At 43.8% G+C, this 21,168-nt stretch overlaps 1 protein-coding gene and 1 pseudogene across 1 annotated transcript in view; both read right to left on the bottom strand.

Moving 5' to 3' along the window:
* The window catches only part of NR3C1 (nuclear receptor subfamily 3 group C member 1), a 95,791-nt gene that overhangs the window by 14,486 nt on the left and 60,137 nt on the right, over window positions 1–21,168 (bottom strand). The window contains exons 4-6 of the mRNA XM_020806354.3: window positions 16,707–16,823; window positions 11,267–11,545; window positions 6,512–6,656 (exon numbers count right to left, since the gene is read on the bottom strand). Coding sequence (XP_020662013.2) covers window positions 6,512–6,656; window positions 11,267–11,545; window positions 16,707–16,823 — 541 coding nt within the window. The remainder of the gene's footprint in view (window positions 1–6,511; window positions 6,657–11,266; window positions 11,546–16,706; window positions 16,824–21,168) is intronic.
* On the bottom strand, window positions 7,519–7,671 carry LOC140705153 (U1 spliceosomal RNA; annotated as a pseudogene).

A 21,168-nucleotide genomic window follows, 5' to 3' on the forward strand; every position in this document is an offset into this window, starting at 1 on the left:
AGGGCTTTCTTATTTGGGAGATAAAATCCGCGATCTCTGCGGCTGCTGCCACAGATTTCGGTTTCCTTTCCCTCACCTGGAATTTCAATTCCCCATGCAGGACTGAATAGAACTGTTCCAGGGCTATCAAGTCTTTAAGCTGTTCATAGGTCTCTGTTCCCTCCTGCGACAGCCATTTCTCAAGCAGCCTCACCAATTGGGCCCCCACTTGGGTAAAAGTCTGTTCTGGCTTCTTGGTGAGGGACCTGAACCTTTGTCTCAGCTGCTCTGCATTTATCCCATGTCTTGCGAACACCAGTTTTTTAAACTCTGCAAAATCTTTCATCCGTTCCTCAGGCATCTCGGCATAAACCTCAGCCAGGCTACCACTGATTAAAGAACGCATGATGGTCATCTTCTCAGTTTCCCTCACTGAGAAGTCCACAAACGCTCTTTCCACTAAGGAAAAGAACACCTCAGGACAATCTCCCTTGTGGTACACAGGGAATTTCTTCAGGTCAGCCTTAGACAGTTGGCCTCCCTCAGAATCCCTATTATTATTATTGTTCTGGTTCATCATTTCCAGTTTTCTTAACTCATACGCCATCCTTTCTTTTTCCAGAGCAATTTTCTCTCTCTCCATTCTTTCTTCCCTCTCCATTCTCTCTCTCTCTCTCTCTAATTCAAATTGCCGCTGTTTCTCTCTTTCCCTTTCCTCCATTTCCCTCACCCTCAGTTCATGCTGTTGGGCTATGAGTATTTTTCTGAGTTCTGGGTCTTGCTCTCCTGTGCTGTCACCTTGCACTGAGCCAAATTCATCCTCAGAACCTTGGTCAATCTGGGGGTCTTTCACTTCACTCATGTCTGCTACTTGGCTTCGAGTCAAGGGCATACCCCCCCCCTCAGAACAGGCTGCTTTAAAAAGTCAAGCCTCAGAATAAAACGACCACTTTTTTCCTTTTTGCCTCAGAACCAGCTCTCCCTAGAGATTGCTGCTGTTCTTCAGCACTAAATTTGCAACAGTATCAAGTCAGAGCCTACCCCCCTCTGCTGGGCCTCTCAGCTGGCAAGCTAGCTCGCTGTTGCTACGCAGTTTTGCCTCAGCGTTTTCCCGCCAAAACTAGGCTGCCTCAGAGCACCTTAATCTAAGTCTCCCCAGTTGGCACGTTCTTCTACTAGCGCACCTCCCCGTGAGGTACACCTAGAAGATTACCTACGCGCCTCAGACTGTCCCTGACTAGACCCCCCTTGCTCTGGGCACACTTGCCAAGGCTTTGCTGGACCGCTGGACAACTGGACCAGTCGTATCCCACACGCTGGACACCAATCAATGTGACAAACCCAGACCTACTGGGATCTATCACACAGTTACTAAGCTGCCACCAACCATTCCCTATAATAAGTCACACAGACCAGGGATGGATTTTTAAACAATAAAAGAATAAGGTTTATTTTAAATACAAACAGGGTAAATAAAACAATCAGGTGAATAAAATAAAGTAACGTGGCTTATTCTCACACACACAAGCATACAGTTTGGTTCACCTAGAACCTTTAACTTAAAGCACAGACCCTGAACCCATCAGTTCTGGCTAACCAACAGACCCCTGAACCTTTCAGGCTGGTACTCTGACACACAGTAGTACCCTGTCAGACACACAGACTCCCACAACAGCTTCTTCTTCCCAGCTGCTGCTTCGTCACAACCCAGTGTCTCACAGTGTCTCTCAGCATCTACTCTTCACCACACAGGCATCACATATTTATACAGTACAGCCCCTCCTCCTGATGTCCCGCCTTCCACTCCCCATAGGATGGAACTTTCCCTCCAAACCCATGACAGACAGGTAACATCAGTGCTGTATGTAACAGGGTGTTTCTTGAGGAATACTTTTCACCTGCTTCACTGCTGAGGAACAGTCAGAAACTTAACAAGAACTTAATTTATTGTAGAATAAATAGAAGATATATTTGGGGAAATCAGCACCCACTAAGCCTGCATATAGCATTTCTAAAGTACAGTATGTTGTGAGCTGCCTTGATGGGATAGAACAAGAATGAGTGAATGTGTGGACCTCCTTATATTGCTAGATGCCAATTCCCATTATTCCTCGAGTGGATACAGGTACACCCAAAACTGTAATCTCCCCGTCCATAAATTATTACATCTTGTCCAATATTTACTGAAATGCTGGAGGAGATTTCATAATCAAATATTTCTTCTTTCTGTCCTATGGCCTGTCAAATACACAAGTAAACTGTTTCCTTATGTGGAAGCTGTGGCATCTGGGGAATGGAAGGAGCAAGTCTTTATTTACCCAAAATCTCTGCCATTGAGTACTCACAATAGGAGATTTTTTGTAACCATGACCACCACCTCCTGTCTTGCAGCTCCCACATAATGAAATGGATTACTCTTGAGCTGGACAGCCCATGGACAGAGTAGGAAGTCTTTAATTAGCAAAAAATCTCCTTTGCCAGTGACATCATCATCTTCCAACAGGAGTAACTTATGTAATAGGATTTTGGTTAATGTGTACTTTGCACTGGGGAGAAACGTTCGCTTTTGTTATGTCAGTTAACTAATACCAGCTAACAACTGATTACACAATGTTAAGTTTCTGCACTTTGCAACTACAGAGCACCATGAATATGGCTAACTTGTAATTATGGCCTGGAAGCACACAACTGAAAATAATGGAACAAAATAAACATCTATAATAACTGCTTCATTGCAGTAGCTAACTTTCTCTTTTAAGAAAATGAATAATTAGTAAGGTTATGATACTACAGCAAATCTGCAATGTAATTACACTATAACTACCTCATAATTACAATTTCCACTTCCTCCCTCTGGAATATGCTATATTAACACACTTGTTGGTATTCTGCAGCATGCACATGTATTTTTATATAGTTTTCTACTAGAGATTCAGGAAGATCTATTCCATACAAAGACACTTTGACTGAACCTATATTTTTGTTCTCCAAGAACTGAATATTTTATTTAAATTATGCACCTGTCTCTCAATTAAGTTCAAAGAAAACCCCAAAAAGCAAACAGAGACTGTAAGACCCATCAGAAATGCAAAAAAACCAAACAAACAAACAAACAAACAAAAACACCCAAAAAACAAACAGAGACTGCAAGACCCATTGGAAATGGGATAAAAAGTTCACCAAAAAGCAGAGACTGCAAGACCCATCGGAAATGGGGAAAAAATCACCAAAAAAAGACACTGCAAGACCCATCGGAAAAAACTCCAAAAAGCAGAGATTGCAAGACCCAGCGGAAATGGGGGGAACCCCAAAAAACAAACCCTGCAAGACCCTTCACAGTATAGAAACATAGCCCCACCACCCAGCCCAAACCCACGCTGCAAAACCCACCCAGAGCAGCCAGTTTTTAAAAAGTAGAATGCAGCACCTTACCAGGAAGTCCGAAGCCTCCTCTGATCGCACACTCTCAGGGCCGGACTGGGACCAAAAATCGGCCCTGGCATTTAGAGCACACAGGCCCACCTGGCTTTGGGCCAGGATTGGCCCTATGGACCCCTGAAATGCACCGGGGGGATTTTGAGCGAGGTGCTCTCGCCATCAGCCTGGCCTACCTCACAGGGCTGTAGGGAGGAGGATAAAACTTGGGAGGGAGCCGAGGATATGAACGAAATGAATAAACAGAACCTCCCTGTGCAAGAGGAGTGTATCTTTTCTGCCGCAGCGCATCCTAAGGAGCAGGATAAGAAGGCAACTCGTATCTAAAGCGGGGTTGTGACATTCTCTGGGGACGGTGAAACAAAGACAGCGTAGCCCAGCTCTGATGAGGAAATTTTCATTTTTAAAAAAAACTGGCCAGGAAAGTTGATCTTCCCGGGACCGGGTCAGGATCCCTCCGGTCGAGGCTGGGCTTGCCGACGAAACTTCAGCCCAGCCTCGTCAGAGGGGCTTTCCTGGGAGGCAGCATGGCCACCCCTGCCCGGGAGGAGAGGCTTTCTCGGCTTCCAGTTTCCGATCGGCCCTCCTCACCTCTTCCAGTCCCCCCCTCTGCTCTTTTCCCCGTCCTCGCCCCCTTCCTCCTCCTCCTCCCCTCTCCGCCCCCCCTGGCTTTCCCTCCTCGCCCGCCCGCCTGGGGAAGGCCGGCCGAGGCGCCCGCTCCCTCTCCCGTCCCCCAGCGGCGCGCTTCCCTTTGCAGAGGCCAAGGGCGCCCGGCGAAGGTGACAAGCCCAGGCACCGTGTGCTCTCGGCCACTTGGGCGCCCGGGCAGCGGGCCTGGCCGGGCTGGGCCGGGGGGGCGGTGGGGGAGGATCCGAGGTGAGGCTGCCTCCTCCTCCTTCTCCTGCCGCCGCTCCCGCTCTGCCAGGGCGAGGAAGCGAGCGAGCGAGCGGGGCGGGGGATGTGCCGGCCAGACCCTCCGGCCGGCCACCAGCACCAGCCGCGGCCCGAGAGCAGCCGGTGGGCAGGCAGGGCCGGGAAGCCGCGGCGTCTCGGCTGCCCGCGCTAGCCTCGAACAAAGCGCGCCGCCGCCGGTTCCGCGGGAGGGAGGCGGAGTGGCCGCGTCCCCATGGCCGCCACCTCCGCCGCCCGGAGCCCGCCTTCGCCGCCGCACTAGGAGCCGGGCCTCGGCATTGCCCCCCCCCTCGGGCGCGGGTACGCTCTTGGGCCGGGCGGGGAGGTTGGGTGGACGCCCCAGCTGGAGGGGGCGGGAGGAGGAAGGAGGAGGAAGAGGAGGAGGCAAGGCAAGGGGGCGGGGAGGGAAGACTCCCTTTCACTCTCTCGCTCGCTCACTCTCTTTTGGGGAGGGGGGCTCAGCATGGCCCTGCGCTGAGGCAGGAACCGGCCCTTCTGACCACCGGCCGTTCTGGCATTTGCCAGAATTGCCAGATGGCCAGTCCGGCCCTGCACACTCTCTAACTGCTGGGGTGAAAGAGCTACAAAGAAGCAGCCTCTTCACCACCAGCGGTTAGCAATTTGAATTCCCTGCTTTTTTTTCTGGTTGTAACTTGAAGCTCCGGTTGCAAGTCGAAGCAAAATTTTGCGCCCAGAGATGGTTGTGACTCAAAATGGTTGTAAGTCGAGGCACCACTGTAAATGACTGATGACACTACTGGTGGTAGTGATGATGATTCGACCCAAATCAAAACTTTGTTGTGGAATTCCTTCTTTTATAAAAGCACTTGGAAAAGAAATAAACTCAACTATGACACCCATACCATATTTAGGAAAAACAATTACAGTAACTGTTTACATGGTACACTTCTGATGTTTGCAACATGGTGGTCATAGGCAAAATAAAGTCCCTGAACACTTTTCGCCATGTCCATTGGGGATCCTTGACCCTTCTGTTTTTTAAAATACGTTATTGATTGATCAATCAACCAATCAATCAAAAAGATGTACATTCAGGACACCAGTTACTCCACCCAACATCTTTTTCTTGATCAGAATGATTTTAGGTCCCATATGGGCCCAAGCAATGGTAGGCAAAAGACAGCTGTCCAGATGTTAGGCATAAATTCAGATCAGTCCCTGCTAGTGTTGCCAATGGCCATGCATTATGGGAGCTTAAGTCCCAAGCATCTCAACATCTACCCTTTACTTATATTTATCTTCAAGAAAAGGGAAGTGGTGGGGCATCAGGTGGTGAAAGCCCTGTTCTTAACCAGATAGCTAAAACTGGAAACAAAGGGGAGGTTATCTGGAAGTTGAGTCATGGCAACTGGAATTCTTTCTTATTAGGCCAAAAACATTTCACTGCAAATCAAAGTACAGTGGTGCCTCGCTTAGCGACGTTAATCCGTTCCAGGAAAAACGTTGCTAAGCAATTTAATCGCTAAGCGATTTTTAAAAGCCCATAGAAACGTATTAAAAAGTGTTTAATGCATTCCCATGGGCTTCAAAACTAACCTTATGCGAAGATCCTCCATAGGGGTGGCCATTTTCAGTGCCTCTAAAGCGAGGACACACAGCGGGTGGCCATTTTGTTTTTCTGGCAGCCATTTTGAAACCGCCGATCAGCTGTTTAAAAAGGGTCACTTTGCCATGATCGCTTCCCCGATCATCGCAAAGCGATTTTCCCCCATAGGGACCATTGCTAAGCGATCGCTCTTGTGATGGCCAAAACCCCATCGCTAAGCGATTTAGTCGCTCAACGGAGCAATCGATGAATCTCTGTTTTCCCAATGCTAGCCTTATACTTTAATCAGGGCACCATGGTGGTTCTGACCTGGCAAACTACTGGTTTTTCAGGAAGAATTTTTAGGAGAAAACAAACATTTTCATAGTATCACATTCTCTAGGCTTTTAACAGTCCATGACTGAAATTAAAACATTTTTTTCTTAAAAGAGATGAGAGCATTAACATTAATTTTTCTCTGTGATGCTTAGCAGTTTATTGAAAAATAAAATAAAAAGAGAAAACTGATTTCCCCCCTAGCAATTCTTAATAAAATGCATGCCTACTTTTAAGAAGAGCAGAAATATTTTAGGAGTTTAAACAAGTTTCAGAAACAGAAAAAGATCCAACAGTACTTACTCATTAATTATCAAATCTGGTGCAAAACACAACAGACTTCCATTAGATTGTTTGTATGATCTCCATCCTAGAGCAAAAGCCATAAGAAACATCCACGAATACTGCAGAAGGGTCATTTGGTCATCCAGATGCAAGTTTCTAAAACCTGAACAAAAAAAGAAGTGCATGATATTGCTTGCCCAAAGTATTAATTTTGAAATGTATAGTTCAGTACCATTTCTTGAATGGTAAATGAAAATGAAACAAAATATAGTTAAAGTTGTAACTAATGTTAATCAAGAAGCAATGCTAAATGAGGAGAGAATGTTCGGGAGATCGCACTAATATTTATAAATACACAACAACAACAGACACCTTACACTGCAGCAACATTCTCTGCATAACATCCTTGGAAAGAGAGGAATTTCATGGAAGAAGGAACAAGACTGGAGCTTTTAACCATCATAGCTTGGAAATATCAGCATTAATGCTCACATGTTAAAGAAAATTAAGCTGTTAAGTCTATTAAGCCATTGCAAAACCAAAACCATTTACTGTTTAACCTATTAATCAACCTACTAAAATTATGATTAAAGTAGCAAATGTTAATGGTTACTCAAAATAATACCACTGGTGTTTAAGAATTTATGTAACAAATTTCAAAACAGTTGTGGAGTTTTTAAACCAACCATGGTAACAAATTATTTTTAATGAATTACCGTATTTTTCGCTCCATAAGACGCACTTTTTCTCTCCAAAAAGGTGGGAGGGAAAGTACATGCGTCTTATGGAGTGAATGCAATAACCCAGGGTTCAGCCACCACCACCCAAAAGCCTCCCACTGCCATGCTGGGAGGCCTCTGAACTGGCAGCAGAGACTGCTTTCTGTTTGGACCTCACCATTTTGCACTGCTAGCTTTCTAGGATCTGCCTCCTGCAGCCCACCTGGAAAACCAGCAAGGCAAACAGGCCTATGGCAGCAAGCAGTGAAAATAGCAAAGGACCAAAGGGTGGTTCTAGAAAGACCAAGGGAAACCACAAACACAATCTCCCACTTAGGCAGTTGATTTTCCCACATTTGGGGAAATCACAGGGGTCAGCTCATCCAAAGTGCAATAGATGAGCCTTACCCTGGGAAAACCACTTTTACAACAATGGTATCTCCCCTGCCAGGTCTGAGTTTGAATGGCTCCTAAGCCTCCTGGCCCTTTGTGTGCACTATCCCCCAAAGGCATGGTGACCGCCGGCTGTACCTCCTGATCAGAACAGTGCTGCACAGCCCCAGTCCTGAAAGAGGCCAGGAGAGCTACTCAGTGTTTTGGGGTGCCCCACAGGACCCCCATCAGGGGCTAGATGTTCCTCCCACAATCCTCCAGTGCACAGATATTAGCATATCTGCCTGCTTGCATCACCCAGTAGGCTTCTCTATTGGAGAAGCAAAGCAGGAAGGAGGAGTCTCTTTCCCTTCACCTTCTGCAGAGAAGTTAGACCATGTGACTAGCCAGACATTTTGAGAAGCAGAGAGAGAGAGGGAGAGGGAGAGAGGACAGAAACAAAAGCTTCTAAAATTGGCAGTAACTTAAACAGGCCTGAGAATGGTGAGGGGAAGATAAAGTTACTACTGAGAGCCTGCTAGAATAGCTCTCTGTAGTTCAGAGCTTTGCAGGAAGCTGCATCACTTCATCATAAATTAGGCCTAAATAGAAGTAATTTTGCAGATATTTAAAACATTAAGGGACCGGGGGGGGGAGGCTAATGTGTATTGTTAGCCAAATTTCATTCTGAAGCACAGAATGATTAAAAAGGCACTGAGCACATGCAGAATAAAGTTCAAAAGGGAAACCAAAAAGGGACCTAACACTCCTTTCCTTAATATATTACCACTAGGGCTACAGGTTTTATTTGGTGTATTAGTTTGCCACATTAGCTGAGTCCAGTTTTTATGGAGCAAGGCAATTTGAATTGCAGAGGGCAGATCTGAATCACAGATCTGAATATGTTCAAGTAAGGCTTTGAAATCTTGAAAATTGGTTTAAGAACCCAACATTTCATAAATAGCATTTCACATGTACACACACACAACTGGAAATAGAAATTTTAGTAGTATTTTTGTGTTAACAAAAGCTGCATGGTGTCGCTCCCCCTGTTTTTATTGGTTTTTCTTAATCATTGTTGTTCTACAATATTGCTGGTAGATTTTATCTTTTCATTGTGATTCCCAGCTACTGTATTTTATCCTATTGTAGTCTCTAAAATTGGACAACCATCTGTCAGATCTGCTCTGATTTGGATTCCTGCATTGAACCAGGGGTTGGAATTGATGGCCTTATAGGCCCCTTCCAACTCCATTATTCTATGATTCTGTGCTGCTTTGAGATTATATTTGTAAAAGGAAGCAGGCAGTATATGTGGTGATGAATAAGGGGCACATTTTTCTTGCAGAGTATGGGAACTCATTCTACCAGTGCAAAACAGAAAAGGCTAACATATAGCATTCCTTTTAAACTAGAGGTAGTAAAATATGCTAAGGAGTATGGAAACAGTGAACAGTGCAGAGACATTTTGGGCCTCCTCATCTGAAAAAATGATTAGAGAGTGGAGGAAACAGGAGGATCAGCTGCAAAAAGCTGATAAAAGTAAGCACACTTTCTGTGGACATGCTGCATGCTGCAAAGTAAAGAACTCAATGATGGAGAGAGAAAAAACTTTATTGCTGTAAGGAAGGAAGGGAGGGAGTGGAAGTGAGGCATGCTTTGCTGTTTGCTTACACCTGTGCTGGTGGTGATTTCTTCATCATAGCTCTTATTGACTACCCAGCAACAATCTGTTTATTCATCTCTTTCAGTGCAATAACAATTCATTATAAGTGTTAAAACTTGAGATGGTACTATAATTCCCACTCATTGTGTGTCATCCTGCTGTAGAAGTCTGCTTCATGATTCTCCACTTCTGGTACATGTATGACTTGTGAAATGACATGCTTGAAAATACACCAATCCCAAAACTGTACTGTTAGTAGCAAGAAAGACATGGATTTTGTTCCTCCTTGGTGGTTGATATAAAGCATTTTAGTGTTGTTGTCTGTGGCTATTGGAATAACTTTGCCAACTACAAATTGTTCAAAAGCTCTCACTGTGTTGTACACTGCAAGAAGTTTGAGGTAACTGATGTGACAGCATCTATCTATTGCTACTGCCTTATGAATTTGCCAGAATATTTTTTTCCCGGTTTTCCTCTCCTAAAAATGAGGCGCGTCTTATTTGGAGGTGCGTCTTATGGAGCGAAAAATATGGTACTTCCAACCTACTGAGCAGGTGGGATTTCTTTTTAAATTTACCAAACAGTAGACTCAGTGTAGCCTTTACTATAAATAAGTTATTTTTCTACCTTCTAAAGACATACATCATCCTGCCTTAACTCTTCATCGTCTCTCTTTATACTACATGCAGTAGAACTATGGAGACAAAAGCAAAGCATTTTTCTCCCTCTTCAGGCATTCCTTTTCCTTTCCTTTCATGACAAGTTATATATATACATATATATACATATATATACATATACATACACACACACCGTATTTTTGCTCCATAAGACACAATCCCCCCCCAAAAAAGTGTGTGTGTGTGTAGGTCTGTGCATCTTATGGAGCGAAGGCAACAATTTCGCCCGGCTGGCCCCGTGGGGGGGGAGCGTCGCAAGGGTCTGAGTGAGCCTTCCCGGACCCTTGCGCCGTTCCCCCCACCTCCCACGGGGTCAGCGCGGGCGAAATCGCCAGCTCCCAGTTAGGGGGAGCATCGCAAGGGTCCGGGAAGGCTCAATCAGACCCTTGTGACGCTCCCCCCACCCCCATCGGGCCAGCGGGTGCGAAATCGCCAGCTTCTAGGACCTTTTCTGAGCCTTTCAAGCCTCAGAAAAGGTCCTAGAAGCTGGCGATTTTACCCGCGCTGGCCCCGTGGGGGTGGGGGGAGCGGTGCAAGGGTCCGAGTGAGCCTTCCAGGACCCTTGTGCCGCTCCCCCATCCCCACGGGGCCAGCGCGGCCAAAATCGCCAGCTTCTGGGACTCTTTTGAGGCTTGGGAAGCTTGGGAAGCTTCAGAAGAGTCCCAGAAGGTGGCGATTTCGCCTCCTCTGGCCTCCAGGGGGGGCTGGGTGAGCCTCCAAAGGGTCCTAGGGTGTGTTCCATAACACGGACCTCTCCATAAGGCTCACGGATTTTTAGGAGAAGAAAACAGATTTTTTTTCCTGTTTTCTTCTAAAAATTTGGTGCGTCTTATGGAGAGGTGCGTCTTATGGAGCGAAAAATATGGTAAGCCAAAACAACTGCACCACTTGTTCTGAAAAACACTTTACAATTGGTCGGACATCTGGACGGAGCAACCTCTGTTGGTCCCTAGAAAGCCTTCTAGGTAAAGGACAAGACAGAAGGAAGATGGCTGAAAGAGAAGTAAAAAATGGAAGGGACACCATACCATTGGCTTTCATCCTGTTTCTGCCCAAGCCACCTTCCAGGAGTCAATAGTTTATCTTGCCTCTAAGCAATGTTATCTTTAAGCCACATGGCTGCACGGGTGCACAGCACTGCATCGGATGCAGCAGCCAAGCCACTGTTGCTGTCCAGTTGCTTCCAGTTGCAGCCGGAACCCCATGTGCATGGGAGGAGCCCAAGCCCAGTACTCCAGCAAATGAGAAGGAAGCTATAATCCAAGGGACTACAGCTTCGACAGAAAAAAGATGCATTGGACCTGGTCTATGTTCATGGAAAGCATTATCACCTTACCTGGTATTGCCTTTGCCCATTTCACTGCAGCTACAACTTGTCTTCCGCCTAGCATATTCAGAGTTGACATTATACGCCAAGTTGTGTCAGGTATTGTGCTGTCATAGCCTGAAAACATCACTTCTGGCTCAATAACTTCCAGTAGGGAAACCAGGGTAGGAGTCAGCTGTGGTAGGGAGGCAGGAACTATAGCCTTATTTCCAGAACTTTCAGCAGTGTCTCTCCCTGCAGTCACACTGGATTGCTGTATTCCTTTTATTTTCTTCTTTGTTTTTCGTGCTACAAAGTTTATAGAAAAGAAGTTAATCAGACAAAAAGTGCTCCTAACCCAATGAATGCATATGTTGCATTCTCTTTGCTTTCGTGCCACTGGCATTCAAATTAAGGTTTTGTTTGACAAAAGGATTTTAAAAGGGAACTAAATGTGAAAAGGAAGAAATTATAGAAATGCATATGGCAAAGAAAAGTCTGGGGATTCAGTGGTTTTAATAAACTCTTCCCATGCTGCTTAATAATTAGAAGAGGATAGACAGCATAACTTGGCAATGGGTCAGCGAAATAACATACACACTATGGAATTGTGCATATGTGCACATGCCTTGCTAGACATAAATCACTAGAGGTAAGAAAGTTGTTTCTTGTATAGCTGTGCCAAAGTTGAATATTTCCTTGGCAACTGGTTATTGTTGTAATTAAACTATGGAACACATATGCTAGATGAACTGCTTAAAACGTCATCTCACAAAAAACTGTTTTTATTACTATTTCCACAGTAACTAGGCCACCTTGTCACCTTTTCATTTTTATCAATTATATTCTGAACTATCTTCTTAAAAAAATGAAAAGTGAAGTTAAATTTAACTGATGGGACCCCTTACTTTCTAATGAAATGGTATTGCACGTTGCCACAAAAAGCAAAGCAAAGCTTGCTGATTATATACTGCCCCAGAGTGCCCTCTCTGTGGGCGGTTTATGATTTATCGTATTTGCCGGCGTATAAAATGACTGGGCGTATAAGATGACCCCCCAACATTTCCACTCAAAATATAGTTTGTTATATACTCGCCGTATAAGACTACCCCGTCTTCCGCACACCTTCCACACACCAAATAAAAGGTGCTACTGTCACCATTGTACAGCCACAGTGTGACCGCAGCACCTCCGGCCCACCCCTGCATCTCCCTTTGACTGGCACTAGTGTGCAAGTGTGAGCTCTGTGTAGACAAAGGGCGGGCTGGAGCGCCGATGCTTCCCGCTGAGCAGAATGGGCTGGTCACACCGAAAAAGTTGGCACCCGTCTCGCTGCTGATGCTCGCCGCGGCCACGCTGGATATCGCGCGATACTGGACGGTATGTAGAATGAGGTGGGCAGGCATCGGGAGGCTACTATGGGCACCAGGTGAGCATCGGAAGGCCACTATGGGCAGCTATGTCTATCCCAACTGAAGTGCACCTGGCGTATAAGACGCCCCTCCCCCACTTAGAGGCATGTTTTTCAGGGCAAAAAAAGTAGTCTTATACACCGGCAAATACAGTAATTATGTAGGCTACAGATTGTGCCCCCTTCCAGCAAGCCGGGTACACAATTTACCAACCTTGGAAGGTTGAATAAACCTTGAGCCGGTTACCTGAGCTCAAGATCAAATTCAGGTCATGAGCAAAGTCTTCACTGCAATACTACAGTTTAATCACTGCACCACAAGGCTCCCTGTTGAACTGGTATGTATAAACAGTTCTCTAGACAGGCTCTGCTAGATAGCTCAATGGTTTAGGTATCTGGCTACAGAGCCACAGACTGAGACTTCAATTCCCTACTGTGCCTCTTTGGACAGGGCTGGACTTGATGATCCATAGGGTCTCTTCCAGCTCTTCTGCAGTTCTAAAATTATTATAGAGGCAGACTCATTCATGACTCTTACCACCAATTACACACGCATAGAGAAATTTTTGGCTTATACAGCAAACCTAATTTTAGTCTTTTGTAAAACCAACTGTTCACATTTTCCAGACCAAACAAAGAAAAAGCAATTGAGAACAAATAACTTATAGTTAACCCATTTTTCTAGACTTTAAACTACCCCTTTAAAATTCAAACCTATTAAGAAACAAATACAATGACCAGGACATCAAGAGTCTGATACAGACACATTTTCAGTATTACTTTGGGACAAATTCAGAATTTCACTAGTCCCAGTTCTGATGTTCTCCTCCGGTAGCAGATGCAATGCACTTTGTTTATGAAATTCAGAAAAAAAAATGGAAAAGGGCTGTGTCTTCTCCAAAACAATACAAATGCAGGATACCTTTATTAGAAAATTCTTAAAAAATCAACCAAATAACAGACAATGAGCTTTCGATGATAATTCATCTTCTTCAGGCTGTGCACCAAGTTCTTGTAGTACTTCAGAAAATTATATTATTTTATTAGAGTCTGAAAGTTTCATGACTGTTGCTGGGGCCAGGTTAAGTTACTGAGGTGGATACAGATGCAGTCTTCAAAAGGCTGGTGGGGGGAGGGTGTGATTTCAAACTCCTCCTCAGTTAGTAGTTTAGAATTAATCACCAACTTTTTACACAAAGGACCACCAAGCACTCTGCATCCCTCTCTTGCATCCCCCTTCACCTTCTTTTTGAAATTCAAAGAATTTCTATTTGGCTAGGGGAAACAAGGTAACACAGAAGCATGGCAAGCCTCCATCAGAGTTGGGATTCAAATTTAGTTCAACCACTAGGAACAGCCAATTTTATAAAGATACATTAAATTTACCAAACCAACACTAAGCAAGCTCATTGTGGTAGAACGGCAGCACAGCAGGACAGCATTTCAGCCCATACTAAATACTAAGCATTTTTTACAACCATCATAGTTATTTACAACAGCATTTGCAACGTATTCAGGGTCTGTCACTTTTACTATGAAGTGCTTGGCTCCAGTTTAAAAAAAAAAAAAAGGCCAATCCGAGAAAATTCCTCAGTGCTGGAATAATTCTAAATGCAAAACACATGGCTCATTGTCAGTACTTCGCATCAGTTCAACCAGCCAAGTATTTCAGTTGTTTACCCATGCAAACTTATTTGCTGAAAATGTTACATTCAAACACCAACAATTCTGCCTCCAAACCGAGAGATTTCAGGTGAAGACATTAATGCCAGTACCCCACCAGTTCATCACATGCGTGACTGCAAACACAGCAGCAGCTGTGGTGATGCAAAGAGGTCTGGATGCCTGTCTGGTTGTTTGTGCACCTGGTCACACAGACAACTGGACCTCACTACATCACTGTAGCCAATTTCAAATTTGCAGTTTGAAAATAAGAGTGATGATATCAGACCACTAAAGTACAACAAGAAACAGCAGGTTTAAATTTCTATAGAAATCTACATAAGGAGAGGCCTTTCGGCACTGGAGGTGGTATGGAAGAAAAACAGAAGTCCCAAAACCCATGGCTTGATATTTGGGCAGCATTCTTCTGTTTAAAGGAAGTTCCAAAATCTATATCCTCAGAGATGAAATCTGAAACTTCCTGCATAGGATTTGACCCAGCAGCTCTCATTTGAGAACCCGCTTTAAATGGACCAATGTAGTCCATATGTCTACCTATGATTTTCGGAATGCTTATATTTCTTCTACACCATCCCCAGCTGTATAATGCCTATCCTGATGAAGACCTCTGTAGGAATGATAAGCTAGTTACTCTGTGTGTGATATTTTGATGGCCTAATAATAGTATCACCTGGCTGGATATATCTGGCGGTAGAGCCAAAGGCTGGGAGTTCAATTCCCCACTGTGTTTAATTCCCAGAACAGCCAGCCTGTGTGGCCTTGGGCAAGTTTCACAATCCCTGGATGCCTCAAAATGAAGGGAATGATAAACTACATCTGAGTATTCTCTAGCTAGAGAGTCCTGAAAGGGTCCCATAAGGCAGAATGAGCTTGACTGCACCCAATTATTAACAACAGCATCACACTTGTCTTTGGATAGCATGCAAGAACCATGTTGGTTTTTCTCTTTGTTGTTTCACAGTTGCCGATACACATGTAAAATGAGTAAAATATTGATCTATGTTGTTAGACATGAGGGTTTAAATAAATAGGTGTGTTGCTGCAGGCTTTTGGATTTCCACCCCCAGAATTCCCCGATCATTTCTTAGGCCAAATTCTTGGAATTGAAGCCCCGAAAGACAGATCTGCAGACCTCCAGATTTCACCTCATGCAAGGCCTTAGCTTTCTCATTATGTACCTCTGACAGTGCCACGGTGCTTCCTAGAAGCCACAGTTCTTCAAGAGAGGCCCTCTACAGAGTCTAGTCACATAATGGGCCAGTGAGGGCCAGGCCAGGAAGGGCTGGCCCAAGGGTGGTTATTATGTGACATTGTGGTTTGACTTTTGCAAACTAAATATCCCAACTCTGCAAATGAGGAGCAGCAAGTATTGATTATTAGGAGGGCTTGCTTATGGCTATTCTACTAATGAATTTCTAAAATTCATTAGTAGAATGAAGACCCTCCTAAAAATGCTGCTTCTAGCAGGAATTGATACTGCTAAGCATGCCCAGCAGCACCATTTCAAGTCCAGGAATAAAGATGGAAAACCTATTTAGCAAGCTGTTCCTACTACAGGTAATCCCCTTCACCTGTCCAAGTCTGAATCTGGTTATTGAAACTAAAGATAAATCAAACCTGGTTTTACCATACACATGGAACAAACAGTAACATAACCCATTTCTAAATTGCCACATCAAATAGGTGCAAACTGTGGCACTCAGAGCAAGGAACATGGAACTGATAACTACGGTACTTCTAGACAAGTGTTTGTACTCGGATTTGACTGTTTACATGGCAAGTAGCTGCTTCAGCTACTTCTCTACCACATTTCTCATTAACTCTCCTTGTATATAACAGCTTCCTCATCTTTTTCTGTATCTAGCACTGTCTAATAATATCAGCATTTATTGCTGTATCACAAAATAAAATAGCTATGGCCACTCAACATGACAAGGTAGTGGACCATGAGAACCCTAACTTGTTGTGCTGGTGTATGCAGCCCAGTTGCTCCCCACACCTGCCAAACGTATGCATTAAATATATATAGCAATGAAAACTCACTAAGAATACATAAACACATTGGTCATACTGCCAATAATCCCAGTCATATTTTATGCTTCACAAAGAGGGTCCCACATGTAAAACAGAGCAATGGGCCCAAGTCAGTAGCCTTTCTCTCCAACTTTCTTTCGCAGCCTGTAAGATCCACAAATCATACCTTAAGCTAAAAAAGCCTACACACAGTTGCATGTTGAGGCTTCCTTGGACACAGCCCTCAGCTATTCATGGGATGCATTTACACAAGTCAAATATAAAGTTCTTGTATTCTTAGAATCAGTTAGATGAAAAGTTAAGCTTGTCTGGGTTTCAGAAACAAAACTTTTTCTAAATTACCTTCTAGATTCATGCCAGCTTGAAGACATTTCCGGTAGCGGCAAGCTGGGCAGTTTTTTCTCCGAATTTTGTCAATAATGCAATCATTTCTTCCCGCACAGAGATAATTGTGCTGCCCTGTATTTGCAGGCAAACAAAAGAATACATATTTACATTTGTAATTCACTCCTTCAGAAATTAATTTAACCATCATTTAGAGATAAAATACGTATGCAATATGGTCGTGTCAAGTACTCATATATTCAACATACATTCTGAAGTACTTTAATTATACAATGGTGCCTCGCTTAGTGATCGCTGTTTTACGGCAAAATCGCTTACCACTGTTTTTGCGATCGCAAAAGTGATTGCTTTGCGATGTTTCCTATGGGGGAAATTCGCTTTGCGATGATTGCGGGGAAGCGATCATCGCAAAGCCTCCATTTTCGGCCAGCTGATCGGCGGTTCCAAAATGGCCGCCGGGGGGGAAAAATTGCCGCCCGCTGTTTTGCCTCGCTTTAGAGGCACCGAAAATGGCCGCCCCATGGAGGATTTTCGCATAAGGTTAGTTTTTAAGCCCATAGGAACGCATTAAACACGTTTTAATGCGTTTCTATGGGCTTTTAAAAATCGCTTTGCAATGTTATCGCTTAGCAGTGATTTTTGCTGCACGGATTAACATCGCTAAGTGAGCCACCACTGTACTAACATACATGACTAAAACAGAGCATCAAAGTATTTAAACTAGTGGTAAAATGCCTCATGTATAAGGATAAAAGTCATGCATAAGCACAACCAAGATTACTGCATAAATAATACGGTCTGACGATGTGAACAAGACACTTGTATGTTGCAAAGCCACCTCCTCTTCTCTAAATCCTTGCCAACTGTGGCTCTTAAAACCAGCAAAACGATTTTACTATAGAACAGGCTATGCACATCATTAATGCATATCTATGGGACTGTCATTTACTTTCCTATTTGAAGGAGACCACTGTAACTTCCAGTCCAATGAAACCAAATTTACCAACAGATTATTTTAATAACTATAGGCTCATTGCTAATATTCAATTCTTGGGCAAGTAGATCAAAGTGGTGGCTGACTAGCTGTAGGTGGTTCTTGGAGGAAACAGATAACCTAGATCAGTTATTCTCAACCATGGGTTCCTAGATATTCTTGGACTACAACTCCTAGAAATCCTGGGAGCAAAGGTGTCTGGGAATTTTAGTCCAAGAATGTTTCAGGATGCAAGGTTGGGAAAACTGGCCTAAATCCATTCCAATCAGGGTATAGGCCACATCATAGAACTGAAATGGTACTGATCCCTCTACAAGATGATCTCCTGAGGCAGACAGGCAGGAGGAGTGTAATCCTGCTGGTCCTCCTGGATCTTTCTGCGGCTTTTGACACTACCAACTATGATAATCTTCTGAGACAGCTTTCAAATTTAGGAATTGGAGGTGCCATTCTTCAAGAGTTCATCATTCAAGGCCAATGGTAGATGGTATAGCTAGGGGAGATGATGCCCACCTCTTAGAACTTCCATTATGGACTCCCTCAGGGATCGGCCATTTCCCTAATGCCTTTCAATATCTAAATGAAGCTGCTAGGAGTAGTCATATGGAAATTTAAGGTTCATAGTCATCTATATGCAGATGACACACAACTTTTCCTCACCTGCAGGTGATGCTGTACAGGTCCTTGAGCATTGCCTAGCATTGATAATGGACTAGATGAGGACTAATTAACTAAAACTGAGCCCTGATAAGAAGGAAATCCTACTGGGATATTTATCTGGCCTTGACAAAGTTACACTCCCCATGAACGATTGGGTTCACAGTCTTGGTATACTCTTGGACCCAGCTCTCTGGAAATATCTGCTTTGCCCAAGAATGCCTTTCATCAGCCTTGGTTCATTGCCCAACTGTGCCCCTACGCAGAATAAATGCCTAACAACAGTGGTTCATGTGATGGTAACCTTTAAAACAGACTTCTAAAATGCTCTCCATGTAGGGCTGCCCTTGAAGTCTGTACAGAATCTTAATCAAATCCGAAATACAACTGCCAGACTGATCACAGATACCAGCAGATATGAACACATGCTTCCAATGCTTTCATTGGCTCTCTGTTAGTTTCTGTGCACAGTTCATGGTGCTGGTCATGACACATAAAGCCCTTAATAGTTTAGGACCTTGATCCTTCTTGGAACATCTCTCCCACAAAACAGCTACCCGTCCCACTCCTTGCAGCCCATGATGTTAAAAATGGAGGCACCTTAGGAGGCCAAAAGAGCGAACACCAGGAACTGCACTTTCTTTGTTATGGCCCCTCCCCTCTGGAACAAACGGTTGCAAAAGAGGTTTGTCAGACAATATTCCTCTCAGTTTTTAGGAAATGAGTAAACAAAGCATTATTTAAAGCTGCCTTTTTTTAAGATGCCTTTTACCACTGGCCTAAGATGTCTAAATTTGTTTTAAATTTGTTTAGTTCTATTTAAAAGCAGACTTTTAAGCTAGTGTCAGGTTTTATTTATTTTATGGTATTTATTGTATATTGTTGTTTTTAATGTGATTTGACATGTTGTGAACCGCCCAGAAAGCATTTACACTAATGGGGATATATACAAGTTGAAATAATAATTAAATAGAAAGATAGACAGATGATGTACTGATGAAATAATCAGAGATCAAAAATTATGCTCTGACTCAAGCAATGCAGTCCAATCCACCTATTGAATTGGTTTTTGTGGGTTTTTCGGGCTCTTTGGCCGTGTTCTGGAGGTTGTTCTTCCTAACGTTTCGCCAGTCTCAGAGGCCGGCCACAGAGACTGGCAAAACGTTAGGACGAACAACCTTCAGAACTCGGCCAAAGAGCCCAAAAACCCCACAACAACCATTAGATCCCGGCCGTGAAAGCCTTTGCGAATACATTGAGGGGTGATATCTTCCTTCTTCTGCATTGAGTGTCCCAGTGGCAAAGGAAAAGCCTAGATATAACTTCCCCAAATTCGTGTTCACATGAAATCCAAATAAAAACTTACCATATTTTTCCTGTATAAAAAGCCCCCATGTATAAGATGCCCCCCACTTTTCTAATCCAAAGTAAGTAGGGCTTAGCAAGTGAAGGGGGAAAGGGATCAAAGCGCTGCAGGATCACTTTGATCCCTGCTTTCCCCTCCACTTGTTTTTGTTCTCTCCTCAGCTTACTTCCGTGTATAAAATGACCCTCAATTTTTAGTCTAAAGATTTTAGACAAAAGTATAAGTCTTTTATACACAGAAAAATACGGTAAGTCAGTGTAGCTCTATCAGCATAAATTCAAGAGTGACGTCCTGCAAATTAATAAAACAGCAGACATCTGTTGTGCCACACAACTGGTGTACAACAGCAAATGTCTATGTTGACTTCTTAACTCACAGCAATTTGGCACTGAAATTTACTAAAGGTGTGGTGCTGGGAAGTTAACTCACAGGATTCTGGCCAATAATTCACAGGACAATAACAATAAAACAATTTATACAGGCGAGCCAGAATACATGTGAGGTGCACTTCTCCTTCTACTCGGTAGGTGAGTGTAAAGAATAGAAAAGAAGGTGGAAGCCAAAGGATCACTTTTTATTTCTGTAGTCAACCTATTTGCAAGGTGATTATTTTCTTTACCATATTTTATTTACTTTCATGATTTAGGCACTTCATTGTGCATGGATTGCCCACAATTGTCCACTAACATAGGATAAACAGAGGCCATAGTTTTTAATTCACAGGACCTGTGTTGACTACAGCATCCAAGTCATATTGGATCTGAGTAATTTTGCTTGCAAAGTGTCACAAAAATTTTCCATAGTGAGCTACAGTCTGGTCTGCATTCTCTTCCTGTGAGCCACCATTTAGTAGGCCTCTGACCACTTGAAAGAACTCTGTGCAGACACAATGGTGGCAAAAAATAATGACTTCTTCGCTGCCACCACTACCACAAGGCCAATAACAGTGGTAGAAAAATCTGTTTTGCCTTTTGGTTTCCTCATCTCTTTAAGAAGAGATCAGAAGTCGGCCTAGACGATTCTAGGTGACTTTGGGACTAAAAGTCCCACCCCTAAGGGTAAGTGGCTGGGATTGACTGACGGTGTAATGGAGGTATGTGTATAAGCAGTGATAGTTATGAGAGTTGAACAGTGTGAAATAATGCATATGAATCGAGTGGCAACCTGATTGATATAATTCTTGGTGGAGAGATTCTGTTCTGTACATAATGGTGTGTGTGACAGAGGTCCAGTTCTGACAAGACACAGTTCAGTAAGAGCTGTGTGTTAGAGCTTGGACTGTTGGCTAAAACTGTGAGTGAAAGCTTGGGAGGTAGAATTTGAGTGGTCTGTGTCCAAAGGGGATGTGAATAGCAGTGTTGCTTTATTAGTACTTGTGTCAACGCATCCATCCATCCATCCATCCATCCATCCATCCATCCATCCATCCATCCATCCATCCA

This window comes from Pogona vitticeps, chromosome 2, assembly GCF_051106095.1.
Source record: "Pogona vitticeps strain Pit_001003342236 chromosome 2, PviZW2.1, whole genome shotgun sequence".
Classification (NCBI taxonomy): domain Eukaryota; kingdom Metazoa; phylum Chordata; class Lepidosauria; order Squamata; family Agamidae; genus Pogona; species Pogona vitticeps.